The sequence below is a fragment of the Panthera tigris genome, chromosome C2, assembly GCF_018350195.1.
Source record: "Panthera tigris isolate Pti1 chromosome C2, P.tigris_Pti1_mat1.1, whole genome shotgun sequence".
Lineage (NCBI taxonomy): Eukaryota > Metazoa > Chordata > Mammalia > Carnivora > Felidae > Panthera > Panthera tigris.
Window position 1 is genome coordinate 79810479 of NC_056668.1, and position 16859 is coordinate 79827337.

Here is a 16859-nt window from a genome sequence, read left to right on the forward strand (position 1 = left end):
ATTGCAGAGCCCAGCTAGAGGCTCCCTCTGACCACAGAGCCCAGCCAGTGGCACCACCCCGGACCTCAGAGCCATGTAAGAGAACCGTCTTGGGAGGAGACCAACCAGCTCCCAGTTAAGCCCTTAGATGGCTGCAGCCCCAGCTGCCATCTTAACCACAATCTGTGAGAGATCCCAAGCCAGAAGCACCTAGCTAACCCACTCCCCAACTGACTCACAGACACTGTGTGAATACGTTTACTGTGGTTTGAGCGGCTGGCCATTTGTTAGGTAAACTAATGTAACTAATATGCACTCTTCCGTTTCCAGGCTTTCACTAATTTCTATGGAGAAGACAAAAAGGAATAACAAAATAATAAACCAGAAAATGTCACAAAGTTTCTAGCAATCTTAGAGTGCTTCCTTTGGTTTGTTCCCTTTTCTGATTTTCTAAGACTATTCCAGCACTTTCCTCTAAGATTCTTCCAGCCACAATTCCTGAGAGGAAAAGACTACCTATCCTACCCACCTGCCACCTCCAAATGCAGTCAGAGATGATGACATATGCTTATATGTGCAGGTATTCGGGGGGGAAACAAGTGCAAAGAAACTACATGTCCAATTCTAAAGAAAATTGTATAAATTATAACACATTTTTATAATAGCACATCATGCAACCATTACAAGGCATAATTACAAAGGGATCCTTACTGATTTAGAGACACTTTTATGATGTCTTTTTAAATTAAAAAAAAAAGTGAGGGGTGTGTGTGTGTGTGTGTGTGTGTGGTATTTTGTATGTGCGTATATATATAGTATTTTTTTTAAATTTTTTTTAACGTTTATTTATTTTTGAGACAGAGAGAGACAGGATGAACAGAGGAGGGGCAGAGAGAGAGGGAGACACAGAATCGGAGGCAAGCTCCAGGCTCTGAACTCGCAGACCACAAGATCGTGACCTGAACTGAAGCCGGACGCTTAACCGACTGAGCCACCCAGGCGCCCCTATATATAGTATTTTAAAACACAACTGGGAACTACTAGCAGGGATTATCTTTAGATGAAAGAATGCAGATGACTTTTTCCCTTTATGGTTTTGTGCTTTTGACAGGAAATATGTACTTTTATTTATTTTTTTTTAATTTTTAATCTTTATTATTTATTTTTGAGAGAGAGAGAGAGAGAGAGAGAGAGATACAGAGTATGAGCGGGGAGGGGCACAGAGAGAGGGAGACACAGAATCCGAAGCAGGCTCCAGACTCTGAACTGTCAGCACAGAGCCCGACGTGGGGCTCGAACCCACGAACTGCGAGATCATGACCTGAGCCAAAATCAAGATTCAGACACTTAACTGACTAAGCCACCCAGGCACCCCTGTACTACTTTTATACTCAGAAAAAGCATTTAAAGTAAAAAGAGAATCTTGTCCATCCCTTAAGACTGTCACCCATTAAGACTACCTAAATCCGGGATGCCTGGGTGGCTTAGCTGGCTAAACGTCCAACTCTTGGTTTTGGCTTGGGTCATGATCTCACAGTTCGTGAGTTCAAGCCTTGCATCAGGTTCTGTGCTGATAGCACGGAGCCTGTTTGGGATTCTCTCTCTCTCTCTCTCTCTCTGTCCATCCCCCCACCTCTCTCAAAATAAATAAACTTTAACATTTTTTTAGAAATAAAGACTACCCCAATTCCTGTCAAAATCAATCTTATTTTTCATAACTCCATTATTGTACTTTTCCTTGTATGATCCTACTTCCCCATACTTGGCGTTTGCATGGTGTTTTCCTTCTATGCCGTTACAAATGCGTGCAGAACAACATAAGTGTACTACCTAGCTTTAGTTCTCCAGGAAATGGCACCACTCGTCTCTCACGTGACCATGACACTGCTCACAGGCGGGGCCGGCCCATTCTCCCAGGCCCCAAATTCTTGGAGGACAGGCGCTGTGACTATTCATCACTGTCTCCCAGTGCCACTCAGAGTAGGTGTTTCCTGGGGACTCACTGGGCTGAACAGAATTCCTCTTCCCATTATCAGCTTGTTTCCTAGTCAATCCTGAGGAGGGACTGGATGGTGGCATAAATGCATGAGGTGGTGGGATTTTGTAGGCGCCAGGAAGGTCTTTTCCCCTCTCTTGCAGCTGATGCCATGATCCCAGCTCACAGGGATGAATTTTATGGGTTGAAAAAGTGGAAAGTGACCCTGGAGCATTAGTGCACTCCCTGTCACATCACATCACAGCCAGGAAGGCTGCCCCGAGGGTCACAAGAGAAGAGGAAACCAAGGCCACACAGGAGGCCTGGGAGCTAGGAATAGGTGTGGGGGATGGGGGAGGCAGCCTGAGGTATTGCAGAAGTTCCCTTCCAGGCCCAGATAGCGGGTCCCCACCCTCCCAGCTCACCAGCTAAGAGGACCTTACAGAGAATGAGGGCCACTGTAAAATGCGGCAAGCACAAATCTCCATTCCCAAACTGACTGAAATCTATTTTTGTCACTTCTATTTTGAGCTCCCTTTCTACTGGGATCCAGACAAAAACCCAATCTTTGTTGATAGGGCATTACATCGGAGTTCCAGGGAACGTACAACACGAAGGCATTGGGTGCTGGGGTCCGAAGTACATACGGGCATCGCTTGTTTTGTTGTTCTTTGCTTTACTGCACTGCGTGGATACTGCATTAAAAAACAATTTTTTTTTTTTGAAGGTCTGTGGCAACCCTGCGTCAAGCAAGTCTGTTGGTGCTATTTTTCCAACAGCATTTGCTCACTTCCTGTTTCTGCGTCACATTTTGGCAATTCTCGCAATATTTCAAACTTGTTCACTATTATTACATTTGAACTGCTGCAATCTCATGATAACACTTGAATGGATGAAGAGTTGCTTCTCATGCATGAGCAAAGAAAGTGGTTTCTTGAGATGGACTCTACTCCCGGTGAAGACGCTGTGAAGACTGTCGAAATGACAACAAAGGATTGACAACCTCATACGCTTCGGTGATAAAGCAGCAGACCCCAAATTTGAAAGAAGTTCTACTGTGGGTAAAAGGTGTCAAACAGGATCGCATGCTACAGAGGAATCGTCTGTGAAAGGAAGAGTCGATCGGTGTGGCAAACTTCGCAGCTGTCGTATTTTCAGAAACGGGCACAGCCACCCCAGCCTTTAGCCACCAGCACCCCGAGCAGGCAGAAGCCAGCAACACCTAGGCAAGACCCTCCACTTAGGACTCCCTGAAAGGTCAGAGGATGCCTCGCATTTTTTAACAATAACATATATTTTTTAATATTTATTTTTGATAGAGTGCAAGCAGTGGGGGGGGGGGCGGTGGCAGAGGAAGGGAGACAGAGGGTCCAATGGGGGCTCTGCGCTGACAGCAGGGAGCCTAATATGGGGCTCGAACTCAGGAACCTAGAGATCATGAGCTGAGCCAAAGTGGTACGCTCAACTGACTGAGCCACCCAGGTGTCCCACAATAAAATATTTTTTGATCAAACAGTTTTTGCAGACACAGTGCTGCTGCACCCTTAATAGACTACAGTATAGTGTCGTGTGGTTTAGGGGGACATATCCAATCCCTAACGGGAGGGGCACAGTTCACAGAGAAAAGGAATTCTCCTCTCTCCTTATTCCTGCTTCTGAGATTTTCTGTCCAAATATTTTGGCTATCCTCTTGGGACCTCAGTCCCTTAAGGGTTTTAGGATTTTGGAAATCAAGGTAAAGACCTTCCTTCCATCCTGCTTCCTTGTCCTACAGCATCCTTTCCCTGAGGTGCTGGACAAACAACTTAGTCACGTGAACCCAAGCAAGAGCAAAAGGAAAACGACAACAACAACAACAACAACAACAACCGGTCAATATCTCAAAGATGCTGTTTGCTACGTAGGTGAGCATCCTTCTTCCTGGGGGAGTGGAGAGGAGCTAGTGGGAAAGGATTCAGGGCTCCGGGACTCCAGCTGTGTCCTCCTTGGAGATAAAAGTTGACCACCAGCAGTTCTTTCCCTTAGCAAGTAAGGAGAGAGGGATAAACTTTTTGAAAAACACGTTTATTTTAAAATTTTACATCATCTTTGGATAATTCATGATCGGATCAGGCATGGTGCAGACACTTCTGAGATCGAGGTCTCCAGACCAACGTGAACAGTTTCTGCGACTGAAGAGCCAGGGGACCTCATGATATAGGATGGAGCGATGGCTACTGACGAAGACACGACCCCCTCAAGACGGGGACTTTCCAAACGCAGCGTGCAGTCACCATTTCTAAATTATCTGTCGCAAACATTAAACATCTCACCAGACCAACAATAATACCCCTATCTTATCTGCAGTTTACTAGTTTCCATAGACAACACAGAATTAAATTAATTTGATCCCTTAGATGAATAATAACAATTAAAGCTAGCATCTACCCAGTGTAGTCTCATTGTCCACACCAACACCTACCTCCTGCTGATGGAATGCCACCTGCCTCTCACTGTTTGTGATTCAGAGATTGCAGCAAGCACGTCAAATCAGAACATAAAGCAATGTTTTATGGGCCCGGGCCCGGGGGCCCGGAGAGGGGAAAGACTCCCCACACAGCAAGAAGCGGCCCAAGTGCGCTGCCTATCCCCAAGCAGAGAGGTCAGAACTGCAAGCAGGAAGGAAGAGGAGGAGGAGGGGGAGGAGGAGAAGGAGGCGGGGGAGGGGGATGGGGGGGACACCCTCTGCACGTTCCACTGCCTCAGATGGTTTCCTGGGCACTCCAGGCAGGTGTCCCAATAGGAGAGTTAATTCCCTGATGATAGGACCCCCTCTCCGGCCTCCCTCAAAGCAAGGTCTTGCCCAGGTGTGAGCACACAGCAGGTCCTTAGAAAAGGAAGGAAGGAAGGAAGGGAGAGAGGGAGGATGGAAGCCACCATGCGCAGGGAACCTGCTAGGACAGAACCAGGATAGGTGTTTCATGTAACCCTTATAACAGCCCTGTGAGGTAGGCTCATCACCCCCCCATTTTAAAGATGTGGAAACAGAGTCTCGGAGAGAATTCACCAATGGTGGCATGGCTGGTAAACGGGACGGGGGAGCATCAATTTGAAAACCCGGGGCTTCTTCCTCTGGGTTCCTTCTACTCTTCTATAAACCAAGGGTTTGGCAGCAAGTGAGCCAGCTCCAGCTCCCAGACAGCTGTTCTAGAGCTCGAGCTTGAGGGGCCGTTGAGCACATAAGGCCAGGAGTCCAAACGCCTGGGTCTAGGAACCCTGGCTCTACAGCATTACTTTGTAACCCTGAGCGAGCACTCTGCCTTCTCCACAGGGCAGGGCTGGCCTAGCCCAGTATGCTTCTCCACCAGGGAACGGGGTAGCACAACTACCCAGGAAGCCTGTTGGCAGACCAGGGTGCGAGGGCCTCTGTCTGGAGACTCTGATGCTGCACCGTTGCTGGAGGGCCAGAGGGCATGGCCGTCTGATATACCTTGTGAGAATCGGTTGTGATCTCTAAGGTTCTGACTTCCGAGAGCAACTTTAACGTTTTTTTATTTATTTTTGAGACAGAGAGAGACAGAGCATGAACAGGGGAGGGTCAGAGAGAGGGAGACACAGAATCTGAAACAGGCTCCAGGCTCCGAGCTGTCAGCACAGAGCCCGACGCGGGGCTTGAGCTCACGGACCGCGAGATCATGACCTGAGCCGAAGTCGGCTGCCCAACCAACTGAGCCACCCAGGCGCCCCCCGAGAGCAACTTTAAATGCTAGGGAACCACATCCCCACTCCCTGAGAGACGTCCCGCAAAAGGCCCGGGAAGGTCAAAGAAATCATCAGCTCGGGATACTGTTGTAAAGCAGAAAATGTTGAAAAATAATTTGAGAGAGAGAGAGGAAAAAAAAACCCCCACTGCTTTAAAGGGGAAAACAAGAGGGCAGTCAGCAGTGGGCGCGCGGTGTGCAAATCCCACTGCAGGGTAGGGTCAGGCCAGGCTGAGCATGGACAAATCAGGTTTTTGGCATCTGGCTTGCCTGGTGTCTGCCAGGGGGCTGCACTCCCTGCCTCAGACGGGTTGAGGTGGGGGGGTTCCTCAAAAAAATCATCTGAGCCCCTAAGTTCAGGCAGACCTTAGAGAATAAATGTGGGCAATAAAGGCAGAAAGGAAAACGCAACTCAAATGAGTCAAGCGTCTGCTTGGCCTGTTTCTCCTCTTCCTCTAAAATCTCCACAGCCCAGCTCAGAGAAGCCCTCTCCGACCAGCAGACAGAGCAAGTGTGTGACCCCTCCCGAGCTCGCAAGCAGCTGGAGGATGGAGCCTGTGCCCTTCTGTGCCTCTCATCGCCCTGTGGAGAGGATGTGCGTTCGGCAAGACCCTTTGCCCACAAGCACCCAGGTTAAGGACCCGCCAAACCAGCTAGAGCGACAGGAATGCCACCTCTCCCGAGGGCATGGAGCTTGGCAGCAGCTTTGTTCTAGAGGAATCGAGGATGTGTCCTACGCTCCCTACCACCTACTGGTCCCCAGAGCCACCTTATTTATACCGGGGCAAATCATCATTTAGGAGAATTTCTTTAAAACACGAAATCAGTATCTAGGAGCAGATTTCAAGCAACAGAGAGTGCTGGTTTGTGAGAATAACGCCACTCCCGTGGGGAAAACAGCCCAGCTTTGGCAGCCCTGGGGAGAAAGGTGGACCCCGCATTTGCCTGTGTGTGGGAAGAATACTAGGTGCGTGTGCACATGTGTGTGGCAGGAGTCTTTGGGGGTCACACACACACCTCTGCAGCTACGGGGCAGGCTGGACCTGGATGCTTGCTCTTGGGACTCCTGCAGCCCGAGGCTCTTGCTGACAGAAGGCCCACGGTGCAGGCTGTGATTGTTCGGGAATGTGATCCACCCACGCTCGGTGGAGAAGGGTGAGGGGACCTGACCAGGAAGCCCACGCTCAGCAGCGAATTCTCCGGAAGCCAGGCAGCGTAGCTTTCCCAAGCAGGTAAATGTCCTCATCTGTGCCCTGGTTGAGGTGTTTCACCAGATTCTTCTCAAAGAGTAGGGGGTGGTAGGCGCCCATCGTGCAGGCGCTGTCAAAGAACTTCTGGTAGTAGTAACACACGTCAGTCTTGCGCTTGGACGGGAGGAACTCATAAATATCCACCTGGTCACACAGCGTCATCATGATGATGATGCCTGCAAAGGGGAGCGGAGGTAAGTCCTGCCCAGCGACCCACCCCAGCATCCTGAGCTCGTGTGCCATGAGCCGGGCAGCTCAGGGACCCAAATCTGGGGAGATGTCTATCCGGGGTTTCTGTTTATTGCTGTGATTCCCAACCTGAGCTCTGCCAGTAGGCCAATCCCGCAAGCTGTTCCTCGGGATGTTGTGTCCTGTGTGCCTTTGTATCCCTGGCACCTAGGTCAGAGGCTGGTATGTGACAGGTCCCCCCCCCCCCAAGCACTAGAGGACTGAAGCGCTCCACCGGTCACCAAACTTATCGGGGCGAATGAGCTATATGCAGAGAGAGGACAAGAGGACTGAGGTGACGGGACCATCACACGTAGATAGTACTTTCTAGCACTTTTACATCCCACAGGAGCCTGGTGGATGGTGCTGATTGGGAGAAGTTGCTTCTTACAGTGCTTAGGGAGACGGACCTTCCCCCGGGCCGGGAGGAGGGCAGTGGGAACAGGAGCACACACGGTCTGTATCGCTGGGCTCTGCTCCTTTGGGCAGGAGATGCAGCCAAAGCGGTGTGGCCAGGCCGGTGCTCCCAGAACACTGTGCCATCAAGAGGCTGGAGACTCCTGCTACCACCCTCCTGTCCCCACCTGGCTCAGGCATCGCCTGCAGGACACGTCCCTCACCATCTGCCCCAAGGGGTGATCCGCCCACTCCTCCTACCACACAGGCTGTTGCTAGGATACAATAAGTTGGTGGCTCTCAGACCCCTCTGTCAGCCATAAGTATGGGGAGCGTTTGCGATGAAGCAGTTCTCACTGATAGCAAAACTGTAAACTGCTTAGCAGCAACTTTGTTCCAGAGGAATCAGCTATGGGGAAAGCCCTCTCTGGCTGCCTCTGGTCTAATGCGGGGAAAAAAGACAGCTCTGCAACGAACTGATGAAGGCACAACGGAAGTGCTTCTAGAAATTACGGGAGGAAGCACTTCCTATGGGAGAGGTCTTCCACAAACTTCCTGGAAGCACAGGTGTGGGGCCCGGCAGGGGCCACTAGGGATGGGCACAAAGGGGGATTGGTGGTACAGGGGACCGCGTGGGCAAAGGCAGGGCAGTGGCGACGGGAAAGTGCTTTTCCAACCATTCCTGTTCCAAAGGGCTCCTGGAAGAGCCCCAAATGCACACATCTAAATGTTGAAGGAAAAAGTATGAAGAAGGTGTGATACTGAAATGGCCCCCATCCCTTTCTATAAGGAGTGCCTCTGACATTCAACACTGACTTGTTCATTAACTTAGGGTACAGTTTCCACAGGGCTATCCTATGCCAGACCCAGAAGAATGCATCAAACTCAGTCCCCACCCTGAGGTGGTTTGCATTCCAGAAGGAGAGCAGGCAAATCATGCAATGGGGGGTGGCAGGGGCCAGCCATCCAACCATCCATCCATCTTTCTGTCCATCCATCCCCAGGGAAAGGGGTCCCCTGCGGGGGCTCAGAGGAGAGTTTCCCTTCCATGCATCCGAGAAGAAAGTATGAAGCCAGCATTCAGGACCGTCTGGACTCAGACCTCAGCCCACCCTCACCAGCTCGCTCAGCTCCATTCATGACGCCTAAACCAATAAAGCTGCACAGCTCATTCCTCTATCAGGAACATAATTGGGGCACTCACTGGATTAAACAAACTTTTGAAATCCAGAATAAAGTATTACTGAGTCTTGATTTTTCCTCGGATGCCAATATGGCTCAGCAGAACATTATTAGTGATCCTGTTTTTATTTAAAATGTTTGATATTTCACTCAGCACCAAATCTTGCATTCGTTGTGGTTTTGAAGAGAGTCTGTATTGATGTTATTTGTTACTGAAATTTTTTGGTGCTCCCTTAAACTGTACACCTGAGGCAAGTGTCTTCCTCACCTCATCTTCCAAATCCCAGCCCTGCTCTTCTGCTTTCTTGCCCAGCCCCCACCACCAAATCTGCCCCTTGCCCAGGCCTGGGCTGACGCCACCCCTCCACAAAGCTCCCTCCTGGCACAACCGGGCAGCTGCTCCCTCCTGGCCTTGGACGCCTGACTGAACTCCACCACCAAAGACCCTAATGGAGAAGGATTCTATCTTCCGATCTCTGGATCTTAGCTAGAACTTGGCACAGTATACAAATACAACAAAAACCTAGCAGTTGTTTGGTGAGCAAAGAAACGAATGAACGAATGAGGTCCCAGAAGAGCGCTAACCGCTTCTAGAAACAAACACGAGAGGTCCTTCCCCAGATGCGGACTCACCAAGCATCCCAGAGGATGGGGGGTTGGGCTGAATCTCCTCCGGAGAGACTTCTTGAATGATGTCCCACAGCTCCCAAGGCATCTGGGGCCTGAGGATGTAAAAGGGCTGATCGGGATGAAGCTTGCGATAACTCTTGTAGTTCTCAAAGAAGCTGTAGTCAGGGCTCTGGTACCACTGAAAGAGAAGGAAATGGTCTTCTCAAGGAGAGGGATGTGCCTCGGCTCGGAGCAGATTCCAGACTCCTCCACATCACAGCACTCACTTGATAGCACAGGGGACCCAGCACATAGCCTATGCTCACAGGGGATTCTGAGCCTGGTGACCCTGGAACAGCCTCAGACTTCAGGATCATAATCTCTGGGAAAGCTGCCAGAGCTCAAAGGGGCCCTTGGCACCGTCTAACCCCACCTCTAAGGGGGCGAAAACTGGGGCACAGCTTGCCACATCTGGGGGTTCAAAGTCCCTGTCCTGACCCTGGCCAACTTCTGCTTTCAGGGAGATCAGTGCCAAAGTGCGGGGGCTGAGGTGGTGAGGGTACCAGGGGTCACCAGAGCCTGTCGGCTACTGCCGGGTCTGACTCCAGAATCAAGTGTCCCCAGAGGGTCCCCAAGCACCCCGTCCTTCCGCCCTAAAGCCATTCTCCTGTGGCACTGAAGCCACATCAGGGAGAGGCCAACCGACGTGCAGGACAAACAGCGAGAGCGCCAATCTGGAGAGGCTGAGGAGCCGGCAGGCCCGAGACTTCTGTTGCCTTTCTGAAAGAGTGCCCCCTGCTTAGTAAACCAAGCCCTGGGACAGGCGACTTCCCCTCTCCACAGTCCAGTCTCCTCACCTGCAAAAGGGAAATAACCATGCTTCTACCTACTTCCCTGTGTTGTTACGAGAGTGAAATGGAAGAATTCTGGAGACCGGAAGTAGGTCAAGCATGGTGATTCTGTCATAGGAGTAAGAGTAACCATTGTCTATTCCTGCTGATCTGCGTCAGAAATAACTGAATTAGGGGCGCCTGGGTGGCTCAGTCAGTTGGGCATCCGACTTCGGCTCAGCTCAGAGCCTGCCTGCTTCGGATTCTGTGTCTCCCTCTCTCTCTGCCCCTCCCCTGCTCATGCTCTGTCTCTCTCTGTCTCAAAAATAAATAAAAAACATTAAAAAAATTAAAAATTTTTTGAATTAGATGAACACAACCCCACTCCAGTGAGAAATTCGGGCCCTGTTACTCCTGATCCATACCATAATTAAGAGATGAAAACACAGCACCATGGGGCAGGGCGCAGAGGGCACTGGTATAGGACGGGAATACTTCCGCGCTGCTATTCCGGATGAAGTGTGTTGTCCTCAAACTGAAAGAGCCAGTCCTCAGGGATGGCCCAGATGACTCTCAAACCCAGGAACTCAGGGACATCTACAGGCAAACAGAAGACTCATCCCTACCTCCCATGGATACCCACTTACCTTTGGGATATCTGAATGGTAAACAGATGGGTCCCACACAATTAGGATTCCCTCGTTGTACAAACTGTCTTTGAGGAAGCGCCCTTCAGTGGTGACTAACTGCAAGAAGAAGCAGCAAACTGTCACCTGGATGTCGACATGTAAACATTCTGCTTGTGGTAGTAACTGACAGGTCACAAGTACCACCTGAGGCCCCAGGGCCCATGAGTCTTCTAAGTTTCGGTGCAGCACTTAAATTTCAATGCCATATGAGATCAGCTGTCAACACTCACCCTAAAAGGCACATGTTGCCCAGGTGGAAACTGAGACGAACAAATGGCGGAAATCAAATCAAGAATTGTTTGACAATAAAAGCCAGAATCACAATAATCCCTCCCCACCTCGACCACTCACCATCACGAGGGGGAGACCTAATCAGTGTTACTGCAATGTCTCAAGAGCGACTATGGGAAGGTGGGTGGTCTGTGTACAACCCAGGGAACACCAACTTGTCATTGGCCTCGGAGGTCATTCAGCCATCTCGTCGCCCCCAAACCTCCCCCAAAGGTAGGAAGGCCCTGGAAGCCTGAAGAATATAACCCCACTTCCTCAGCATATCTTTGAGACAAGAAATATTAGTGGTGGGGATTATGTAGTTGCACTGGGTGTCAAGTCACAGGGGGCCAGGGAGAGTATGGCCATGAGGTGAGTGAGTGGTTAAGGGACAAATAATAGCAGGCCAAGCCAGGGAAGGGGGGTGTAGGGAGAGGGAAGGTGTCCCAGACAGAAAAAGCAATGTGTGCAAATCCCCAAATGTGAGATTATGTGAAAGAGACTGCTGGGCATCACCCAATATTCATCCCTTCTTTCTTCCTTGGAAACAAACATTTCTGCTTGCCTCAACACAGGGCTATCTAAAATAAAGACTACCTGAAATAAAAATGTCCCAGCTTCTCTTATAGCTAAGCATGGCCACGTGATAAAATTCTGGCCGAGGGTGTGGGAGCAAGTGTGACTTGCAGGAAGTGTCCTTAGAGGCAAAGTCATGCCTTTCCTTGTTCATTCCTCTTTCCTGCTGGCCCAAAGTAGATGTGATGGCTGGAGCTTCAGCAGTCATCTTGGACTGTGGAGTTGAAGCCACAGGACTGAAGGGCAAATACACAAGGTAGCAGGAGCCTGGGTTCCTGACACACTGGAACATCATAGCAGCCCTGAAATGTCTACCCTTGGACTTATTTTACATGAGACAGAAATACATTTTTATCTTGTTAACCTAGTGTTGAGGGGTGGGAAGAGTGTTCCTGGCACTTATAGACAAACTTAGTTCTACTTGGTACAGTGAGGAGCTTGTCTGGGAATTGCAGGTTGTCCAGTGCAGCTAGGATACAAAGGGAGAGCTGGAAGGTACTAGAAAAACGTAAGCAGGGACCATGCCAGGGAACTTAGGGTTTCTTCAGTAGATTATGGGACCCGTGAAGTCTTTTAAGTGAGAAGGATCTCAACAGACTAGTGTCCTGGAGTCTCTAGAGTTTCAGAGAAAGGAGACCAGGCAGAAGCTGCTGCTGAGGCCTAAGAAATGATGGAGAAGGAATGACGACAAAGAGTTACAACTGTCAGCTGTAGACCTGCAGACTCGTTGGGTGTTGAAAGTGAAGGAAAGGGGGCTAAGGGTGACTTCCAGACCTCGGGTCATTTCCTAAAATGGTAACATGGAAAGAAAAGCAATGGGCATGTGCCACTGGGGGCGAGGCAGGGATGTGAAGTTCAAGGATGAGACAACTGGCCTTGAGTTCCACAGCTGAGGACCACAGGAACTAGGAACCGAACCCACATCTTCTGACTTTAAGGGCGGTCCTCGGTCTGTGAGGAACATTGTTAAGTCCCGGCACAGATATTCAGTGCTGTGGTCCAAAGGCAGAGCAGGTGTCCCAACAAGCTGGTGGCAGGAAGGCCCAGGGAGCAGCGGCCAACCTCCCACTGTTTTATACTTGTCTTCAGAATTCTACTGCTTCACTCCCTATTCCCATCCTTCTCCACCTCAAAGCAGTGGGTATATTGAGAGCATAAGTCTTTTCTGAGCCATGCTTCTTTCTATGCAGAGTACTGACACCAGGTGATGTATGGGTACTCAGGAGGATTAGAGAGAACTGGAATTTTTAAGATGTCTCCAGCCCCTCTCCAGTAATCTTCTTAGTACACAAAGCAGGATGCAGGTGGAGCCAAGTTCTGGCACCCTAAGACTTTGCCACCATCTGTGGCTTCACTGTCCTCAGAAATCCCAAGCGAGCTGCTCAAAAGTCTTCTCCTTTACGATAAAGGAGAACAACAACGATAGCAGCGGATGCCCTTTAATGATGTTTACTACAAGCCAGGTACTTTCCATACAGTATCTCAGTTCATCTTCGCAAGAACCCCAGGAGGTAATTATTAATATGCTCATTTTATAAATAAGGAAATAGACACAGAGATGCTAAGAAACTCACCCAAGCCATCTTGCTAGTAAGCAAGGGGTCTGAACTAGAGCCCTTTTGTCTGGCTCCAGAGCCCATACTTCTGACCTACATACCGCACTGCCTCCCACAAAGAGGGCAGGGGTGGGTCACCCATGGGTCTTGGGAGGAGATGTCAAAGAAAGCATTTGATGAGGGACATAGACATGTCAATGGGAACGTTGCTTCTTGTGTGAGTTGTAGCAAGTCACAGCGGGAAGATCCTCGAGGGATGAGATCCAAATCTGTCATTTTCAGAGGGGTAAACTGAGTTCCGTAGAGAAAAGAGACTTGTCCAAGGCTACCAAGTGAGCTTGGGACAGAGCCAGAACCAGAGTCTAGAGGCTGGCTCCTCCCCGAGTGTCTGTTTTTCCCCCCACAAGGCTATATTCATAAACCACGAGGCCCTTAAATAAGTGAGCACACCAACAGGGTCCGGGCCACCCTCAGTTCTCACCACACATGGTGGGGAAATGGCCATTCACCCAAGCCACTTGATGAGGCAAATGACAAAGCAGGACAGTAAGTGCTAGTTTATCCAGAGGAGGAACAGAAAGTGAACACAGCCAGGACCTGTGCGGGGAGAGGGAAGAAACTAGCAAAGCACTCCTCAACCTTACATGGACTGGGCTCTGTACTTACCACATTAATTCTGCTGTGAGATTTAAAGATGTCCTCAAAGACAAGAGAGCCTCAAAACTGCTTGGGCAAGTGGGGCAATGCTTCATGTCTAACCCACTCTGTGGTCTTAGGAGGGCAGCTGCCCCTCTCCAGGCTAAGGTAGCTTATTTATAGGACATTATCACCCTGTAAGGCCCTGCATGACCAGCCATGCCTGGACAGCATCTCAATCTGTCATGTTTTCAGCTGCAGCAGAAGGCACACGGGAGAGAATCAAAGTGTTTCCAAATGCTCCTGTACTTAATCTCGTGCAGAGTCTGACCTGAGTTCAAGGGATCCCAGGAGCCTCATGATGAGGAAAATAAGTCACTGCCATAGCAACGGAGCCCCAAGGAACACCTGCCAGGAAAAGGTTACACCAGGGAGATGGAAACCTGTTTAAAATACTCTCTCCAGTCACAGAGTAAGAAATGGTCACTGCGGAAAGTTAGAAAAGACAAGAATATACACATATATCAATATATGGAAGAATAAAATAATAACCCCAATCATTGCATTCTGCAGATCTTACCTGAATGGTTTTTATTCTTCCCAAATCTTTCTTCCCTCAGTTATGGACTGAACTTTGTATGTTGAAACCCTGACCCCCAACTGGACTATATTGGAGATAGGGCCTTCAGGGCAGTAATTAAGGTTAAATGAGGTCACAAGGATAGATCCCTAATCTGAGAAGATTGATATTCTTACAAGAAAAGGAAAAGATGCCAAAGATCTCTTTCTCTCCACATGCACATAGGGGAAAGACCACATGAAGACATAGAGAGACGGTGGCCATCCACAGACCAGGAAGAGAGCCTTTATCAGAAACCAACCTTGATGGCACCTTGATCTTGTTGCTCTGGCCTCCAGAATTGTGAAAAAACAAATCTCCGTAGTTTAAGCCACCCTACCTGGTGGCTTGTTACCTGGTACTTTGTTATGGCAGGCCTAGGAAACTAATATACTGTGTGTGTGTGTGTGTGTGTGTGTGTGTGTGTGTGTGTGTGTATACTGATATCTTAACTATAGAGTCTAGACTTAGTCGTTTTGTTAAACTCACACAGCAATTAAAGTCAATGTCTTCTTACTTATCCCTCACAGTATTGCCCAGCCCCAAACAGAGTATGAAAAGGAAGCTCTTAGGTTCCATAACTAGCCCAAGATCACACAGCCAGGAACGGATGGAGCTTGGATGCAAATCAAGGCCTGTCTGATCTTTTCCCACTGCACTAGACAACCTTCATTCAAAATAATAAGGGATAACAAAAGAAAGAGTGTGTTCTAGCTGATTTGCGAATTTGCCAGAGTCACAAAGGGGGTTAGTGCTATAGGGAGACAAACAAAGGGTGGTCAGTGTCTTGAGTAGATATGAGAAATGAAGTCTTGACCATGGTAAACTGGACCTGGACAGGAGGTGCCCAGGGCACCTCAAATGGAAAGCCACCAAGTCAGAGGGGCCTGAATTCTACCAGGCATCCCAGGAAGTCATCAAAAGAACCATAAGTATGGGGCGCCTGGGTGGCTCAGTCAGTTAAGTGGCCAAATCTTGATTTCAGCTCAGGTCATGATCTCAGGGTCATGAGACTGAGCTTCAAGTCGGGCTCCGCATTGGGCGTGGAGCCTGCGTAAGAGTCTCTCTCTCTCCCTCTGTCCCTCTTCCCTGCTCGCTCTGTCTCTAAGGAAAAAAAAAAAGCCCCTTTCTGGAAGGGTAGATGACAACCACTTCCTGCCTTTTATAAGTGGGGTATGAGGGGATCATTTATTTTTTATCCTTTGCCTATGGGGTATCTGGCCAGTCACGCAAAATTGATCTGGCTCTCGCTACACTGCCCCAGAAGTAGGAGCTTGGGCAAAGATGGATCAATGCATTCATTATGTACTATGAAGTATTTAAATAAGAAATCTGTCTCTAATCCAGAACACCGTGTATGCATATATTCAGGATAAAATGAATAATGATCAAACATTTAAAATGCAACAGATAAGTCTAGAATGAACTGGAATATCTTGTTATGCCAGAACATAGAGTGATAAGAAAAATGATAAGAGCATGTATGTCATGGGGAAACAAGAGCTAGCTTGAAGGAACTCCCACTGGCCAAATCTGAAACCATGTGAATGCCAAAGTAATTCGGAACACTGATGAATTACAAACCATTGAAAAAAAAAATACGGAATCCATGAGTTCTTACCAATAAAACATAGAGAAAGAAAGGAGAGGCGGGAGGGAGGAAATAAATGGGAGGAGGAGAAGTGAGGGTTACACTTACAGTAGAATTCTGAGTGCCAACCCAGTGATGCGGGGCAGGGAGAGCTATAGTTAGAAAGTACCATTTTGCAACCATCACAGTAAAAACTGGTTCAGGCAAAAGTGAGTCATGAATGCAAAATATAGGAGGAAATTTTGATGAGGAGCGGGACAGTGGCACAATATTCAAGTGTTCGTCCACAGACCATTAAGGAAAAAGAATAAATGTTATGTGTATGTGTATCCCGATCCTGGACTGGCTCTTGTACTAAAAGAAAAAAAAATGCCATAAAAGACATTATTATTAGGTCAATTAGGAAACAGATCTGTCTGGAATGCAGACAGATTGAAGTATGTTACCAGTGTAAATGTATGAAGTTCATAACTGTACTTTGGTTGAGTAAGACAATATTCTCATTCTTAGGAAATACAGACTGAAGTGTGTATTAACTTAGTCTGCTCAGGTTACTATAACAAAATACCAGAAACTGGATGCCTTGAACAGCAGACATTTATTTCTCACAGTTCTGGAGGATGGGTAGCCCAAGACTGAGGTACCAGCACATTTGGTTTCGCAGTGAGAACCCACCTTGTGGCTTGCAAATGGCTGCTTTTCTCCGTGTCCTCACCTGGTGGAATGAAAGTGA

The 16859-nt window shown here is 48.7% G+C and overlaps 1 protein-coding gene and 1 long non-coding RNA gene across 10 annotated transcripts in view; one reads left to right on the forward strand and one right to left on the reverse strand.

Annotated features, from left to right (window-relative positions):
• The window catches only part of LOC102956477, a 51831-nt gene extending 47362 nt beyond the window's left edge, over nucleotides 1-4469 (forward strand). The window contains exons 4-5 of the long non-coding RNA XR_006222154.1: nucleotides 2682-3211; nucleotides 3729-4469. This is a non-coding gene — a long non-coding RNA (uncharacterized LOC102956477). The remainder of the gene's footprint in view (nucleotides 1-2681; nucleotides 3212-3728) is intronic.
• Nucleotides 4470-5617: 1148 nt separating this feature from the next.
• Nucleotides 5618-16859, reverse strand: part of ST6GAL1 (ST6 beta-galactoside alpha-2,6-sialyltransferase 1) — a 118466-nt gene continuing 107224 nt past the window's right edge. For all 9 annotated transcript variants that reach the window (XM_042998950.1, XM_042998951.1, XM_042998946.1 and 6 more), the window contains 3 exons: nucleotides 10837-10935; nucleotides 9384-9558; nucleotides 5618-7120 (listed from right to left, as the gene is read on the reverse strand). In XM_042998950.1, the coding sequence (XP_042854884.1) occupies nucleotides 6879-7120; nucleotides 9384-9558; nucleotides 10837-10935 (516 nt within the window). In that variant the 3' untranslated portion in view covers nucleotides 5618-6878. The remainder of the gene's footprint in view (nucleotides 7121-9383; nucleotides 9559-10836; nucleotides 10936-16859) is intronic.